Genomic DNA, 19514 nt, shown 5'->3' with positions numbered 1-19514 from the left:
TCTGATACCATATTAGTAGTGGACTTTAAGTCTAATTCAGTCCCACAAAACCGGCTTGTAAGGTCAGATTTGCATATCACTTATATGTTATAAAATAATTATCTTATCTCTAATCGATATGTGGAACTTCCAACAATAATTATAATTGAATGAGAATGAGGGTTCGTGATCCAAGCATATACACACCAAGTTATGTTAAGCAAGTTTGAATTTTCGTTGTGTTTATGTTTAACGTAAAAATTACACGTTTTAAGAGAATGAGTTCAAACACAATGTTGTTACTTTTATATTACGTTGAATCCAAAGTATTTCGAAATATGCACTATATTATTTTTCTAGTTCCTTCTCCACTATTTCACATTCAATTTTAAATAGAAGAAATTGATGGGAAATATTTTATTATCAAATTGTGTGAATTTGTTTTGTTTGATGAAAGTGGTGGTTGGAAATGTGGAGTCCAGAAGTGTGAATTGAAATGGTCAAACATGATGGTGACCAAATGCAGATATGAACCCTGTCTGTACCTTTTCACTTTGAGGAGAAGCTTCAAAATTGGACCAATCGGGTTACACAGTCAACGAATCTAACCTAACCGACACCTATATTCAACAGGCATAATATAGTATACTTATCTAAAAAAATATAAAAATATTACACATAATAAAATCATTTTTTCCAGAATTTTGCTAATAAAAAAATCAGAAGCTAATTTATAAAGATGTTAAAATCTTATAGAAATATTTCCTCATAATCATTGTAAATTTTACTATTAATAAAATACGCACAGTATAAAAGTGTCATTTGTATAACTAAACCCCACTGTATAGTAAGAGTGGCAATGCGAGTCAGCCCACCTCATTTAGGCTCGCTCTGTATAAGGCTCGCATACTGCGGGTCAGCCCGTCCTGTCCCGCACATTTTATGTAGGCCGCATACTTTGACCCGTCTCGCATATACGTTGGCTCGCTTTTTTTTTTAATTTTTTAATTTTTTAATTTTTTATGATAAAACTTTCAATATTTAAAAATTGGGAAACATTAAGAAGTTCACAAAATTAAGTAAAGACTTTGGGGAATTAGATGATAAATTGATAATTCAACATTTTCATCATATTCATACTATGACATACACAATGTATTCTTTAAATTTTAGCACATTAAAAATTACATAATACTTGTCTTTTCCAGTTATACAAGAATTTGAAATATTAATGCAAAAGTCCATAAAAGAAGTAATTAATATACACAAGTGCAAGTTTTTTTTTTTTTTTAATTTTGTGCGGGCTTGCGGACCGACCCGCGCAGGCCGCGAGCTAGCCCGTGCGGGTCGCAGGCCTATGCTGGCCGAGCCCGCGCAGACCTGCGGACTCACTATCCTGATCCGTCTTGCGTTTTTTCTGCGAACCCGCGGACCAGACCCTAATTGTCATCCCTACTGTATAACAAGAAAATAGAAACGATAATAATTCCTTGGTGAATCATTTATTATTCACTCTAATTCTTGTTTATTTATTTTTAAATTTGACAATTACATTTTCACTCTAGTATTTGTGGATTTTTTTAATTTTTATTAAATTAAACAAATTTTCACTCTAGTATTTCACTGTAATAGCAAGTGCATCCTTAGATAAATCACACCAAGGAATTCCTAACAAAAATGGCCCCCATTTGTAAAAAAAAAGAAGGAATATAAAGTACAATTTTTTAAGTATAAATTGAGAAGATGTTTATTATACAAATGTGGAAAAAAAAGAGTCAATCATCATTGATTTAAAAAATGAAATATTAAAACTTTAAAAGATAACATTATGTGATTCTTTAAAATGGTCCCGCTCATTAATTTTTATTTTTAATTTACGGTTGTATTGGTGATGTTTATTTTATTTTATTTTTTTTCATCACACAGAGAAGTGGTTTTGGAGTATGCATAACTATATTTTCGACTTATTTAAAAATTTCTTTAAAATAAGAAACCACTTATCATATTATATATTATATATTTTTCAAAAATTTAATTGAATCCGTCATTAAAGTAGTCAAAACATTAGCTATAGTTAAACTGTATTAAAATTTAAAAAAAGCAGATAAATTATAATAATTAAATAATATATAAATATAATATCATAAATTGTAATATTAAAAATATAAATTATAAATTTAATATCTAATTTTTTTTAATAAATATAAATATTTATTAATAAATAATTTTAATTTTATATGTAAAATTAAAACATTACATATTTTAATTTAAATTTTGGTAAATTCTTTTTCGATTGTTCTCTCCTTAAAGAAAATAGTAAGAACAAATTAAAGATACTATGTTGATAATAGTATTTAATTATCATGATATTTATATTTAAAACTAAAACATAATATAATAAATTTTTATTTTATTATAAAATTGTTACCTATCGTAAGGATAACTTACATAGAAAATTTTGTATCATAAATTATTATAAAATAGATTTTAATTTTAATTTTATTTTATTATAAAATTATATAGCTACCGTTATAATAAATTATTATAAAATAGATTTCAATAAATATATACTCGTGTAACAATCACTTTTACACCTGTTATTGAAATGTGAGAACCACTATTGTTTTTCTTTTTTTTATTCTAGTTAAGCATGTTTGCTTAGGCTTTGGTCGCTTGAGAATATATAGATTTAAGAAAGAATGTAAAGATAAAATTGTATAAATAAATATGTGTATTTTTTTTAATTAATTTAGAGGGAAAGATTAGTAAATTTAGGGATAAATTTTGAAAAAAAATTAGTGAGTGATTTCGGTAGTAATTGATGTGATATATTAAAAAAAATTATAATAAATAAAATATAAAAATGACCAAACTACCCCTTTAAAAAAATAATTTTTAAATAAATAAAAATATTAAATTTTAGTAATATTTTAATTATTATATACATATATTATATATAACAATATATAAAGAGAATATCATCTTTTGTGTTCATATTTCGTTATTCTAATTTTACTCTTAATTATTATTTCAAAAACTAATTATTTTATAAATAATTTACTTTTAATCATTAGTCTAAAATCTCTTTTGTAGGCCACATTTGTTTTAAAAACCTCTCTTATGTTTATATTTTTGTTCTAATTTTACATTTAACAACCATTTTAAAAATTCATTATATATCCTTCATTGAACTAAACTGAACCGGAACCAAATTTAATTGAATTGAATCGAACCGGACCAGACCGAACTGAACTGAACTAAACCAAACTGAATTGGACCGGACCTAATCGAACCACATTGAACCGTACTAAACCGAACTGAATCGAACTGCACTGAACCAAAAAAAATCGCACTGAATTGAACCGAACCAGACCGAATCAAACCGCATTGAATCGAACCGGACCAGACCAGACCGAACCAAACCAAACCAAACTAAACTGAACTGAACCAAACTTAACTGAAATACTCTTTAGTTGTGATGATTTTAAAACACCTTAAAAGAAGGAGAAAATTTAAAGGAAAATTTTACACTTTCATAATTAATTAATATAGAGCAAAAGGAGAGTCGCTTTGTAATGTGCGCAAAAAATGTCATATACCCAAAAGTTTTTTCAGCACCAACACCACAATCGTAAGGTCCATCTTAAACAATTGAAACACAATGTTTTTTCCCAAATTAAATATAGCAAGTGTATAAACAATAACATAAACAAACTGTATATTTTCAATAAAAAAAATCCAAAGGACAAGCTTGAATTTGTTTGTATTCACCTTTCACCCAAATAACAATTTTGTCAAAGTGGAGAACATAGAGTTCTGAAATTGGTAAAAGCTTAAATATTTAAGAAAAATATTATAAGACGATGAAAAAGAAAAGTGAAATGGGAGCAGTGAAGCATTAAGTATGAAAAAAATGAGAAGAATGCAAAAGACATATAAGAGAAGGATAAAATGTTAGTTAGAGTCAATGTTCAAAATAAGACATATCATTTGGGTAGAATGTGAGGTGTTAGAATTGTAGTGAAGGTGGTAAGGTGGGACGACGAGAGCAAGGCGACATGACCTTATATAATAGTGACGGGGATGAGAAGCTCTTGATATATGTCTCAATGGTGGTGATTGAATTAAAAGGTGGAATGTGCGCGGTGTTTAAGATAAGAGGCTAATGAAGAAAAATGAGAAAATAAAATACATAATTGAATTAGTAAGCAGTTAACCGATAGAAGTTCAATTTTTTAAAAATAAACAATAAAATAATATGGTTTAATTTTTATTACTTTAATATTTAATATTTATTAAAAATAGTTTTTTTTTTACTTTAATATTGTACATATAATTATAGTTAAGTTTAGTTAGATTAATTTTATTCATCTATAACAATATATAAAGAGGATATCCTCTTATGTGTCCATATTTCGTTATTCCAATTTTACCCTTAATTATTATTTTAAAAACTAATTATTTTATAAATAGTTTATTTTAACCGTTAGTCTAAAAATCTCTTTTGACTGCAACAGTTATTTTAAAACTCTCTTATGTTCATATTTTATTTTCTTATTTTACATTTAACAACTATTTTAAAAATTCATTAAAAATCCTTTATTGAACTGAACTGAACCGAACCGGACCAAACTGAACCAAACTGAATCGGATCGGACCGATTCGAACAACACTGAACCGAATTGAACCATAATAAACCGAACTGAACCGCATTAAACCAAAATGAACCAGACCATACCGAACCGAAACGAACAAAACCAAACCGGACCGGACCGGACCGAATCAAACCGCACTGAACCGGACACACTACACCGAACCGGACCAGACCGGACCGAACCAAACCAAAGCAACCTGAATCGAACCAAATTGAACTGAAGTACTCTTTAGTTGTTCTGAATTTTAAAACAATTTCAAAAAAAGGAGAAAATTTAAAGCAAAATTTTACACATTCATAATTAATTAATATAGAGCAAAAGGATAGTCGCTTTGTAATGTGCGCAAAAAATGTCATACCCAAAAGTTTTTTCAGCACCAACACTACAATCGTAAGGTCCCTCTTAAACAATTGAAACACAATGTTTTTTCCCAAATTAAATATAGCAAGTGTATAAACAATAAGATAAACAAACTGTATACTTTCAATAAAAAAAAATCCAAAGCACAAGCTTGAATTTGTTTGTATTCACCTTTCACACAAATAACGATTTTGTCAAAGTGGAGAACATAGAATTTTGAAATTGATAAAAGCCTAAATATTTAAGAAAAATATTATAAGACGATGAAAAAGAAAAGTGAGATGGGAGCAGTGAAGCATTAAGTATGAAAAAATGAGAAGAATGCAAAAGACATATAAGAGAAGGATAAAATGTTAGTTAGAGTCAAGGTTCCAAATAAGACATATCATTTGGGCGGAATGTGAGGTGTTAAAATTGTAGTGAAGGTGGTAAGGTGGGACTACGAGAGTAAGGCGACATGGGCCTTATATAGTAGTGACGGGGATGAGAAGCTCATGATATATGTCTCAATGGTGGTGATTGAATTAAAAGGTGGAGTGTGCGTGGTGTTTAAGATAAGAGGCCAATGAAGAAAAATGAGAAAATAAAATACATAATTCAATTAATGAGCAGTTAACCGATAGAAGTTGAATTTTTTAAAAATGAACAGTAAAATAATACGGTTTAATTTTTATTACTTTAATATTTAATTTTTATTAAAAATAGTTTTTTTTTACTTTAATATTGTACAAATAATTATAGTTCAGTTTAGTTAGATTAATTTTATTCATCTATAACAATATATAAAGATGATATCCTCTTTTGTGTCCATATTTCGTTATTTCAATTTTACCATTAATTATTATTTTAAAAACTAATTATTTTATAAATAGTTTATTTTAACCGTTAGTCTAAAAATCTCTTTTGTCTGTAACAGTTGTTTTAAAACTCTCTTATGTTCATGTTTTATTTTCTAATTTTACATTTAACAACTATTTTAAAAATTCATTAAAAATCCTTTATTGAACTGAACTGAACCGAACCTGACCAAATTGAACCGGATTGGACCGATTCGAACAACACTGAACCGAATTGAACCGTAATAAATCGAACCGAACCACATTGAACCAAAATGAACCAGACCAGACCGAACCAAACCAAACCAAACTGACTGGATCGAATCAAACCGCACTGAATCGGACCGCACTAAACCGAACCGGACCAGACCGGACCGAACCAGACTGAACCAAACCAAAGCAAACTGAATCGAACCAAACTGAACTGAAATACTCTTTAGTTGTTCTGAATTTTAAAACAATTTCAAAAAAAGGAGAAAATTTAAAGCAAAATTTTACACATTCATAATTAATTAATATAGAGCAAAATGATAGTCGCTTTGTAATGTGCGCAAAAAATTTCATACCCAAAAGTTTTTTTAGCACCAACACCACAATCGTAAGGTCCCTCTTAAACAATTGAAACACAATGTTTTTCCCAAATTAAATATAACAAGTGTATAAACAATAAGATAAATAAATTGTATACTTTCAATAAAAAAAATCCAAAGGACAAGCTTGAATTTGTTTGTATTCACCTTTCACATAAGTAACGATTTTGTCAAAGTGGAGAACATAGAGTTTCGAAATTTGTAAAAGCCTAAATATTTAAGAAAAATATTATAAGACGATGAAAAAGAAAAGTGAGATGAGAGCAGTGAAGCATTAAGTATGAAAAAATGAGAAGAATGCAAAAGACATATAAGAGAAGGATAAAATGTTAGTTAGAGTCAAGGTTCAAAATAAGACATATCATTTGGGCGGAATGTGAGGTGTTAGAATTGTAGTGAAGGTGGTAAGGTGGGACGACGAGAGCAAGGCGACATGGGCCTTATATAGTAGTGACGGGGATGAGAAGCTCATGATATATGTCTCAATGGTGGTGATTGAATTAAAAGGTGGAGTGTGCGCGGTGTTTAATATAAGAGGCTAATGAAGAAAAATGAGAAAATAAAATACATAATTCAATTAGTGAGCAGTTAACCGATAAAAGTTCAATTTTTTAAAAATAAACGGTAAAATAATAAGGTTTAATTTTTATTACTATAATATTTAGTTTTTATTAAAAATAGTTTTTTTTCTTTAATATTATACATATAATTATAGTTAAGTTTAGTTAGATTAATTTTGTTCATCTATAACAATATATCAAGAGGATATCCTCTTTTGTGTCCATATTTCGTTATTTCAATTTTACCATTAATTATTATTTTAAAAACTAATTATTTTATAAATAGTTTATTTTAACCGTTAGTCTAAAAATCTCTTTTGTCTGTAACAGTTGTTTTAAAACTCTCTTATGTTCATATTTTATTTTCTAATTTTACATTTAACAACTATTTTAAAAATTCATTAAAAATCCTTTATTGAACTGAACTGAACCGAACCTGACCAAATTGAACCGGATTGGACCGATTCGAACAACACTGAACTGAATTGAACCGCAATAAACCGAACTGAACCACATTGAACCGAAATGAACCAGACCAGATCGAACCAAACCGAACCGAACCGAACCAAACCGGACCAGACCTTATCAAATCGCACTGAACCGGACCGCACTAAACCGAACCAAACCAAACCAAAGCAAACTGAATCGAACCAAACTGAACTGAAATACTCTTTAGTTGTTCTTAATCTTAAAACAATTTCAAAAAGAGAGAAAATTTAAAGGAAAATTTTACACATTCATAATTAATTAATATAAAGCAAAATGAGAGTTTTGTAATGTGCGCAAACAATGTCATATCCAAAAGTTTTTTCAGCACCAACACCACAATCGTAAGGTCCCTCTTAAACAATTGAAACACAATGTTTTTTCCCAAATTAAATATAGCAAGTGTATAAACAATAACATAAACAAACTGTATACTTTCAATAAAAAAAAAATCCAAAGGACAAGCTTGAATTTGTTTTTATTCACCTTTCACACAAACAACTATTTTGTCAAAGTGGAGAACATAGAGTTCCGAAATTGGTAAAAGCCTAAATATGGTTTAATTTATATTAATGTTTTTACTATAATATTTAATTTTTATTAAAAATAGTTTTTTTTTTACTTTAATATAATACAAATAATTATAGTTAAGTTTAGTTAGATTAATTTTGTTTATTCCTAAAAGATAAAATAATTTTATAAGAATAATATATTCTTAAATATAAAGAGAAAATAGAAGAAACAAAAAAACATAACAAAGAAATAACAAAAATAACGTACAACTAAAGGAATATATTAAAGATATTCATTAGACCTATCGTTATTATATTGGTCAAGTCACTGTTATCAATATTTTTTTTACAGAACAACTAATGATTCCTTTTCTTATCTTTTATTTATTTATTTTTTAATTCCTTGATTATTTTTTAGCCTCTCATTACTTTTCGTTTTATTTTAAAAGGTCCAAATTGAACTTCTTACAATCTTGATTTATCTTAATAATTTCTTTTAAGGATACATTTTTATATGAGGGTACACATAATTTCATGCTATAATAAAATTAATCAAGTCTACTACTACTACGAGAGAGATATTAATCTATCCCAATGTAGATGTTAAATTTTGTCTAAAATAACTACAAATCTCTTCTACAGTGGCAAAATATTAAGGGTAAAGATCTAAATAAATTTATAAACCATTTTGAAAATTTCATTTAATAGACAACAACTAGATAATCAAATCAAAGAGATGAAGAAGCATATGCCATTTTTTTTTCAGGAAGCACATTACAATGTAAGTACAATAAGTATGAAGGAAGGAAATCTCTAATGCATTTAAAGGTTAATCAACAAGTAATTATAAAATATTTACAAGAAGAAATAAAAAATACATTTTCTACTGTATTAAAATAACGTTAATTGTTGATTGATTGTGTCTATTCTTTATATATTGTTATAGATGAATGAAAAAGATTTTTTTTTTGCGCTCCTATGATTTCTAAAGAAATGTTTAAGGATGTAAATCTATGATACTTTCATTTACTAATTTTTTTCTACATCATGTATGTAGTAAATATGTATTTCAGTTTCTTAACAAATGTATATTTATAGACACCGACAGCTACCATTTACTCCATCACATTCACATATAGCTCAATAACTCCAAATCTTGATCAAATGTATTAAATATTAGTTGATACACAATCTTACGAATTAGTAATTTACTCCTATCTTTTTCAACCAATTTACGTGTACCCATCATACATCATAAATTGTCATTGATTATTCTTAATATTATACATATAGATACATTAAAAAAAGCGAGCACACAGACGCGAAAACACATGTGTTTTCGCTAGTTAATAATAACTATTATTATTATACATATAAGTATATATTATTATTTTATTATATATATATATATAATAAAATAATATTAATAAATAAATAAATAATAATAATGTACAATAACTTATAAAATGCAGTGGTATATCTCGGATGAGGATAAATTTGTAAAATAGAGTTGCATTCATTCAAATATACTATATAAAGAAGAGATGAAATTTTTATCTGATTTTGTAAATCTATCTTATCAAATCAAGGCATTTCTCTTCAAACGAATACCTATGATATCTTAAATGTATCGTTGCAAATCAGCTAATATGAGTAATCAGCTTAGAAAAACAGAGTCTTAGTCTTTTGTACTTCCTCTTCCACTTATATAATAACTTAGGATCATTAAATTATACAAGATAGAAAGAATTGTTTATCAATAGAATGATAAAATAACAGAGTTTTAACATGAAAAATCTAAGCATGAAATTAAAACTAAGGCTATGTTCGCTTGAGAAGATGGATTTAATGGATGGTTTGAAGATGAATTTGTGTAGATGACTATGTGTGTTTCTTTGAGTGAATTTAAAGAGTAACTTGAGTGAATTTGAAGATAAATTTTATGAAAATTAGTGAATGATTTGAGTATTGTGATAGATTAAAAAAAATTATAATAAATAAAATTTAAAAATGACCAAACTTTTCTTTTAATAAAAATAAAATTAAATAATTTTGAAATAAATAAAAAATATTAAATTTTAATTATTATATACATATATTATTAATAATAATTATAATTATTTTTATTATATATATATATATATATAAATATATATATATATATATATATATATATAAATATAAGTATATATTATTATTTTATTATATAATAAAATAATAAAATAATAAAAATAAAAATTATATATATAAATAATATTAATAAATAAATAATAATTAATAAATAATAATAATAATAATAATGTATAATAACTTATAAAATAAAATGCAGTGGTATATTTCGGATAAGGATAAATTTGTAAAATAGAGTTACATTCATTAAAATATACTATATAAAGAAGAGATGAAATTTTTATCTAATTTTGTAAATCTATCTTATCAAATCAAGACATTTCTCTACAAAGAAACACCTATGACATCTTAAATGCATAGTTGCAAATCAGCTTATTTGAGGCTTAATCGAAGAGAGTCTGAGTTAAAAATATCATGTAAGAAAGAAGTTTTATAAATTTATTATCTTTAAAATTTTGAAAAAATAGTAGTATTTAATTTTTTTATCTCATTATTATTGAAATGAATTCCTGAAGCTGTGGATATAAGTTACACAAAGGATCTGGAGTCAAATCCAGCAACCCAGAAGGATTCAATTTTGAATGCTCGTCCAAAAAATGGAAATTATTCTGCTATTCACTATTTCAGTAACCGATCCCAGAAGGAGCACGTCATGGATCAGCTTCACCTCCAGTGATCAAAATAAAATATTTTTGAACCTTATATCCAAGATTGCACACGGAATTCGATATTTACAAAGACTTCAAACAAAATTATAAGCATTTTTATCGCCTACTCCCACCTCTTCCGTTTCTCTCTCTCGAGTTCTTCCTTCTACATTCGGAAGGAAGAATGTTTTAAGGGTTGCCAGTTGCCACTGAATTTGTTGTTTGTGCTTCTCATAATCTGTTTTTAACAAACACATCTTGAGAAAGCGAAGCCCAAAACGTATAAAACGTTTATGATTCTGCAATTCTCCTAATTGACACTGCTGTTACTCTGTTGACAAGGAATAATGTTCTCTGGATCAGCTCTTCAAATGATGGGCGTCGATCTGGATCACTGCTCCGATTTAACACAAGTAAAACTGAGTTAGAACGAAGAAGGAAATCTGTATCATATTAAAACTGAAGTGTGTTTGTAGAAGCACCTTCGCCAGCAATCATGGATGATTGACGCAACATGGGGATCAAGGTCTTCCGGAAGGTCCAGTCGTCTGTCTATAAAGCCTACGACTCCAACAACCTTTAAAGTAAAATACAATGGTCATAAAAAAATCCCAGTGTTCAGATTTCTCGGCGTTTAAGATGAATAATGATGCTTACACTTGTTAATTAATCAATTGTTAAACATATTTACTTAACCATCTAAGTATGTAACTTTAATTAAAATTCTTAAGAAAATTGGTCAATCAAAGTGATGTGAGGAGATGTGTTAGTTAACAGCACTATTAGTTGTACAGACGAATTTATGTTGAAATTACATGTGTTTCTAGGAGAGAGAAACCTGTAAGGAATTCAAATTTTTCCACGGAATAGATTGAGTCATTAGTTCCCAGAGGATGACACCGAAACTGAATACATCAGACCTGTTTAGAAAATGAAAGAAATTCATTACTTCAGAAGCATCAACTGCATTACCAATTCAATAGGATCTAGGCACTATTTGCAAGTACAGAATAACTTCCAAACTAGCGATATTTTTGGAAACTGGAGAAGGTGGGACAGTGATGGAAAAAACTCAAACTGCAGCTATATAGAAGTTTCTAATCAAAGATTTTAAACACTGGACATTTAAAGCTGATATAACAATTCCTCAAGATCATTAGGGCAAGTTAGCAAATAATTAGGGAAAATGACAATTTGGAAAACTTTTTGAAAAAATTCATTGTTCAGAATATCGTCTCCATTTTCAAAGTTTCCAGAAAATTCCAGGATGAACACAATCGGTTGAGTCACAGTTCCAAGGAATTACTTCTCATTTGAAGGTTCGTTTCTAAGGACTTCAGGGGCCATCCATTGAGGCTGCATTTTAACAACAAATATGATTGTTAGCAAGATACAGAAATAAAACTTCATTCACTAAAAACAAACTAAAGATTTTACAGTTGCCAGCTGTTCAGGTCAGAAGTTTCATATTTAAAAATGAAAAAAGCGAGTGACGTCATTACGGTGCCTCTCCCAGATTTTGTATTCAATAAAGTTGCATCCTTCAACCTAGACAGGCCAAAATCTCCAACCTAAGGAAAAAAACAAAACTCATTATATTGAACCATCCTAGGCCCGTCAAATGCATTTTGAAGCATTGATCACCTTTACAGTCCAGTTTTTATCTACAAGCAGGTTGGAAGACTTCAGATCTCGATGCACAATTGGTGGATTTCTGTGATGAAGATAATTCATTCCTCTAGCCTGAAATGGACAACAATGTGATTTAGAACATTATAAAATGAAGGTTCAACAAGCCACCAGCTTGCTCTCAACATTTGTATGTGAAGTGGGAGAGGACACGCACTACATCAAGAGCCATCCTTAGACGTCTTCTGATGTCTAATGTCTGTTTGTTCCTATGTAGATTTTTGAAAAGGCTTCCCCTAACGTGCAAAATAAAATCAATTTAAGATGATTCCTATAATTTACATACAAAAAAAATGTAAATGGGGATTTTGTTGTGCACCGTGCGTGAGATATTCATATTCACTACTAATACCCAGCTCTATTACCTAAGTAACAAAAATATAATCGATACCTCAAACATGATATTTTATGTGCTTCTACCACAGTGCAACTCCTTTAATAAGCTCAAAGATGATGATGTCGAAAATCTTACCTAGGTAATAACTCTGTAACAATGGCAAGCCTTTCCTGTGAATATACTGCTCCCATGAAAAGTAATACATTAGGGTGTCTCAATCTCTTCATTATATCAATCTGAAGTATACACAAAGGATTCATGTATCAGTTGCTTTCTATTTAAAGCAAGACACACAGAGAGAGAGAGAGAGAGAGAGAGAGATAGAGACCTCTTTTCTGTAATCTTGTAAAGTCTCCTCTGTGTATCCGTTCCCAAAATAAACCTTGACTGCAACATCCTGAAAGAGAAAATAAGTTTTAGAGCAGATGGCCAGTCAATACTATTAGTAACATAGAAGAATGTAGTAATTTTATACCGATCCATTCCAAATTCCATGATAAACAGTTGCATAAGAACCTACAAGATTCAGTAGAACATAACTATGTCAGCAATCATTAGTTGAAAAAGGAATATTCAGAAACATTTTATGTTCTACGAAAAGAAAGATGCAGGTAGATCAACCTAATTATTTGAAAAGATATCCATTAGAAATTTCTCGTTCTACCTTGAGATGTTTGAGCAAATATTCTTGGTTACTTCTTTATGACAATTCATCACCACTAGACACTGAAGTTTCCTTCAAAAAGATTGAATTTATTTGTGGCATAAAGGATCATAGGCCACTTAGATTTAAGAGGGGAAAATGATATTGATATTATTTTGAGACTGCTCCATATACTTCGTTTTCTAAACTTACGCCGCTATTTACAAATAAAAACATTCTAGCATTTAAACTCCTCAACACAGAGGAACTATAAAATGCATAATAATAGAATTCATTACCTTGTCCAATCTCTTCTCTTAATTGAAGGTCTTCCCAATGGATTTCACACTCTGAAACAGAGTTTGACTCATAATCCCCTTTGCCCGACAAACTTTCATGGCTGCCTGTACTCTCCCTCGAACTTGGCAGTTGCGACCCTTCTTGCTGCTTTTGTACTTCATCTCCTGTCACCATAGTCGTAGCCTCTGGTTCCAATTTCTTGTGATCAAATAGACAATGTAATCATAACAATGGATATGGGGAATGGGAGAATCAAAAAATTCACACCACTCCCCAGAGAAAGGCTTACCAGAATAATCTTTGGAAACAGTAGAAGCTCTAGATGCACACGCTGTTGTATCTGCTCTCTTCAGTGCAAGTGAAGAACTACATTTCTGAAGATTTTGTTCTTTATCTGCTCCATTAACAACATCCTGGTATCCATTTAATGGAACTAAACCTCCAGATGAATCATTTTCATAATTCATTCTATTGCTTCCTGAATTATCATCTGCACAATTATTTCTTATTTTTCCATTATCCTTCCCATATTTTGCACGTACCCCAGTTTGAAGCTTGGCTGCCTGAAGTGATTTAATTATAGAGAGGATCACGTATCTAAAATGGATAAAATGTTACACAGAAGTTTCACATCACACAATTTTTAAACAGATATTATATACTACAGGTCAAACCAATGCAGCATTCACAATGTCAAGTGGACCTCCGGCATATACTTGGATTCTGCTGGAGAACTGCATTAGTTTGGTATCCACGTTCCATAAGTACCCCACAAAGGTTCACAGACACAAAATTTTAAACAAATATTATGTACTAAATAGATCAAACCAATGCAGAGTTTACAGATTCATATGGGCCTGCAGTATATGCTCAGTTTCTGTTAGCATATACTTAAATGGCATTAATTTGGGATCTAAGCTTCATAGTGCCCTACAAAGGTTCAGCCTCTAAATTTATGATTTTAGATGAAGTATCACTTTATCAATATAAATTAGGCAATTAGAGTAACTAATAAAAGGGAAAGTAAAAGATTTTATTTACAATTTTAGAAGGTTGGCCAAATTCTGCAGTCGACTCATTCTCCTCAGAGGCCTCCGTGACAATTGTGTTTTCTTTACGGAAATGTCTGGAATAAGGTTTTGTTTCCTGAAATTCGAATTTAAGGGACGAAAACTTAAAACGTTATAATAGTTAACACCTACTCAGATACTACATCCTCGAGATGAACAAAAACATACATATATGCCACGCTTCTCCATCTTTTCATCACCATCTGTTGAAGTATTCTTGGAAACTGTGTCATCGGAACTATGCAGCAGTGGGAGAAGCTTTGATGCCTGGTAGATATAAAAAATAGGGTTCTATAATCCAATTTAGCAAATGATAAAAATAAACCAAAATAAAAAAGAATAAAATTATAAAAAATATCACACTAATGAGAACCAGATTAGAAACAGATGAAGCAATCTGTGGCATTGGTGCAATGGTTGGTCGTGGTGGCCACTGAATTCTTTTAAAGTTTAACCTCCGTACTCCAGGTTGGCCATTGCTAGCAGACTTGTATGTTTGATTTTCTGAATTTGTAGATTTTAATATAGCCGCATCACTTGAAACAGTTATAACACCAACAAGCTCACCACCCTCATAAAGAGGAGTTTTTGTTACCAATGCCATAACTACTTCACCAGATTTCTTTTTGAAAGGAAACTTCCCAGACCATGGAACTCCGGAAACCACCCTTTCCAGAATGTTTTGTAGAGATACATAATTTTCCTCAGCAATTAGGACTTTAGTTACTCTTTGGCCAATGATTTCGTAGTCTTTCCATCCATACAGAGTTTCGGCGGTGTGATTCCTGAAATGGAAATAGGTTTGGCTCAAAAGCAATCTGAGAAACAAAAGGAATATTTGCAGAGGTAACTTTTTCGAAATTTGAAAAAAAAAAGTGAAATCTTGACTGAAATTCGACCTGATTATCAGCGAATAAGAGAGCACATACAAGTGTTATGACGGTTCAAAAGCCAATTTCTAACCATTAATCTTTTTAGATTTAATATCTTTTACACTAAAGGTTTTCGTGATTTTAATTACATACCGGATCCAATTAGCTTTGTGAAAAATCAGCTTCTTATCACTTTCCCCCAAATACAGATCCATATTTACGGATATGACTTCACGACACAGGGTGCTAGAGTGATCCACAATTGCTAAACACGATTAACACTTGTTAAGCAAAGCAAACCACTAACTACTGAAGAAAATGCAACACGATGTCTCTTTTCCTTAGTAACTTCAATGTGACTCCCAGTAGAATGGCCAATTTCAACACAGAACTAAAATGTCGAACACTCTGTCCTTTTTTATAAGGAAGACTTGCACACAGGGACTTCTAATTCCAATTCCCAAGGCTTCCCCCACCATCCTCAGTTTAAAATGTTCAAAATATCCTGCAAACTGATCCAGTGCAGTGATCCCCACGAACCTTTCTTATTTGCTATGTTGCGGACTTGCCGAATTGGAATACTCCCCTATCGAATCATTCAAAACATGTTTTACCAAATAAACTTTCAACCGAAATAACTCATTCAATTCCCAATATAGCACTCTAAACGACATCGTGCGGATGTCTAACCAAACTCGAAACTAGTTTCTCACACATCCTATTCACTATCCATCTCTACAGCGTTCAACTGTTCCATTAAAAATTACAACACCGTGAATAGTCTCAGAGAGTAAAAATTACCAGAAAGAAGAAACGATTCAAATAAAAAAATGTAGCCTCTACGATTTATTATTATACCAGTATACGATCTCAGCGGAGGGAACTCTGACGACGTGAACAGCGTGGCCCATACATTTCAGCACGGTTGCGTACGGACTTCCGGAGAAGAAGTAACGGGAGAGAAAACCGAAGGTTGTTGAATCAGCAATGACCTCGTTATCCTTATCGTGCCTGACTGTGAGCTTCTTTTGCAGTAGCTCATCGAATTCCTCCCTCAGCTTGGCCTGCTTCTCCTCGAGGCTCCGGCACCGATCCGCCAGAGCTCGGAACGCTGTTGTCTCTCTCTCCTCGCCGCCGTTCATTGAATTGGACAGAACTCTGGTTGTGAGGTGCGCAATGCGCATACATAACAGTTAGTTTGTTTATTCGCCGGTTCCTCGCTTGGCTTCTGCACAAACCATTTGTTTATTCATTTATTTTATTGGTTTTAATTGCGACTGCGTCTCTGTCCAATGCGAGCCTTGGGCCTAAAGGCTCTTCGCCACGTGTCGGTGGCCGGCCACGGAAGCTATCCAGTGCGCACACCGATAGGATCGCCGGAAGATACCACCAATCGCGTTTCTACAACAGAACGCTGCGTTTTTTGTGTTTGGACAACACTCACACCAGCAACGATTTGCTCACCGGAAACTTATAAACCCTGTTGCTACTTGGTTTTTGCTATTTTTTGCTATTTTGTTTATGTTACCTGAAAGGGTCCCTTCCAAGGGTGACCAATTTTAAATAAATTTAATTGCATTTTTCTTCTGTTGGAGAATATTATTTTTTTAATTATATAAATCAAATTCACACACACCTATAAATAACAGTTTATAATAGTGCATTATTTACTCAAAATAACTTTGTGTTATTGTTGTACTAATAAATGCATGTTGTGAAAAAATCAAATAGAAACAGACGGAGAGAGATAAGGATCGGAGGCAAGTGGGAGGGTATTATTTTATGTTGCTTCCACTCAAATGAATAGTCACATATTCAATTATTTTAGTATATTAAAACTTCCCCACTACACAACAAGGTGATTGTGTAGGGTATGCGTAACAAAATCCAATTTTATGGCAACACGAGGTCAACCACTTCAAACGCGTTGTTTGATGAAAAGCCTATCATTTATGAGGTACAAACTAGGAACACAAATAGTCATATAAATAGAAAAAAAAAATATTTTTATTACAATTATAGTTACTGTTACTTTAATTGGTATTTTAAAAAATGTTTATTAACATTCATCTGATTAATGGTTGACTGTGACTCACCTTGTTGCAGCGACAGTCCTATTTTATCTAATTTTTGCTAGAATTTTGTCATAGATTCATCATTTATAATTATATATCTATATGAAATAAAAAATTAAATCATTTATATAAATGAACATTGATCTATGTAGTCAATATTTTAAAATATCAAATAGTTGTTAAGTTTATAGTTAGTATATTTAACCACCAAATTATTTTTTAAATAAAATCATCCATTAACTTATATTGAAAAACCTAAATAATGTAACAGTATCCGGAGATCGAAGGTAGGGATGATTATGCGTCCTGCTTGTATAATGTTTGACTCGTCAATTTGTTGATACGTCGATGATTTGCATAAAAAAATATTTATTTTTTATTTTATTCATTAAGGTATAAGATTTCAATATTTTTATTTTTATTTAATTAAATTAGTAAAAATAAATCATTTTACAAGTTTATTTCTTTTTTTAAAGTGATATTCAAATTTCATAATTCATAATTTTTTAAGTATAAGTATGTTTAAAATAAGAATGATCTTGATCTAGATTAAAATTAACGAAGAAACACAAACAATAAAGTACTTTTATTCTAATGAGTAACTTACTTAAAAGACAAACACACATAATGTATTAGGTAGGGATGGCAACGGAGCGGGACGGGCACGGGTTTCGCTATCCCATATTCATTTCCGTAAAACAAATTCATCATCATCCCCATACCCAAACCCAACGGATATTAAACTTTTGACTCATCCTCATCCCCATCGGGTAACGGGTATAATCTCGTACCCATACCCATATCCATTTTCTTACTACTTCAATATTAATTTTAATTAATTTTTATAAAATAATAAAAAAATTATGATAAAGGAAACATAATATTATCAAATATTCAATATTAGAATGATGATTGTTTCTTCGATATCAAATACTTTAAAATAAATTATAATTGTCTACATTTTATATAATAACACCAAATAAAATTTCATGAAAACTAAAATAATTATTAAATTTGCAAAAATTAATGAAACATAATTGATAAAATTTAAAAATATTTTTTTAAAAAATATAAAAGAAAAACAAATATTCAAATTAAAATATATTTTAAATGTTTGTTTACTTCAATCTTTTAAATTCTATTAAATCTTTTTTTTATACACTAATAAAAGTTATAATACATCATTTGATCAAAATGATACAAAGAACATAATTGATATTTTAAATGTTTGTTTACTCCAATCTTTTAAATTCTAATAAATATTTTTTTTATACACTAATAAAAGTTATAATACATCATTTGATCAAAATGATACAAAGAACAAATAATAATCATAATAAAAATTTAAAATAAATTATAATTGTTTACATTTTAGATTATAATACCAAATAAAGTTTCATGAAAACCAACACATTTATTAAATTTACAAACATTAATGAAACCTAGTTGACAATATTTAAAAATATTTTTTAAAAAATATAAACGAAAAACAAATATTCAAATTAAAATATATTTTAAATGTTTGATTACTTTAATCTTTTAAATTCTAATGAATCTCTTTTTTATACACTAATAAAAGTTATAATACGTCATTTGATCAAAATGATACAAAGAACAAATAATAATCATAATAATAAAATTTTAACATAGACCTTGTATCTTTTGAACTTCAATTATGTTGGATGGTGATAAAAAAATATTAATGACAATTACATTAAATTTTTATATTGTAGTAAATAAAAGTTATTTATATAATTATAGTGAAAAACTTAC

General features: G+C 29.7%; 1 protein-coding gene across 4 annotated transcripts; it reads right to left on the bottom strand.

Annotated features, from left to right (window-relative positions):
- Positions 1-10632: 10632 nt before the first annotated feature.
- Positions 10633-17163, bottom strand: LOC114173955 (probable serine/threonine-protein kinase SIS8). Of its 4 annotated transcripts, XM_028058659.1 has the most exons (17): positions 16525-16617; positions 15820-16414; positions 15168-15579; positions 14963-15061; positions 14766-14870; positions 14014-14287; positions 13724-13909; positions 13257-13297; positions 13110-13178; positions 12917-13017; positions 12602-12680; positions 12400-12498; positions 12258-12326; positions 12062-12111; positions 11594-11675; positions 11238-11332; positions 10633-11149 (listed from the first exon to the last, which is right to left on the bottom strand). In XM_028058659.1, the coding sequence occupies exons 2-17, from the start codon at positions 15879-15881 to the stop codon at positions 11047-11049; spliced, it is 1926 nt and encodes a 641-aa protein (XP_027914460.1). In that variant the 5' UTR covers positions 15882-16414; positions 16525-16617; the 3' UTR covers positions 10633-11046. The 4 variants fall into 4 exon arrangements, 3 of the variants coding, with proteins under 3 accessions (XP_027914460.1, XP_027914458.1, XP_027914459.1); XR_003602648.1 differs by lacking the exon at positions 15820-16414 and having other exon boundaries at positions 12193-12326; positions 16525-17163; XM_028058657.1 differs by lacking the exon at positions 15820-16414 and having other exon boundaries at positions 16525-17159.
- Positions 17164-19514: the final 2351 nt, after the last annotated feature.

This window comes from Vigna unguiculata, chromosome 2 (assembly GCF_004118075.2).
Source record: "Vigna unguiculata cultivar IT97K-499-35 chromosome 2, ASM411807v1, whole genome shotgun sequence".
Taxonomy (NCBI): Eukaryota; Viridiplantae; Streptophyta; class Magnoliopsida; order Fabales; family Fabaceae; genus Vigna; species Vigna unguiculata.
Note: the sequence above shows the minus strand (reverse complement) of the source record. Positions and strands in the feature narration are given on the sequence as shown.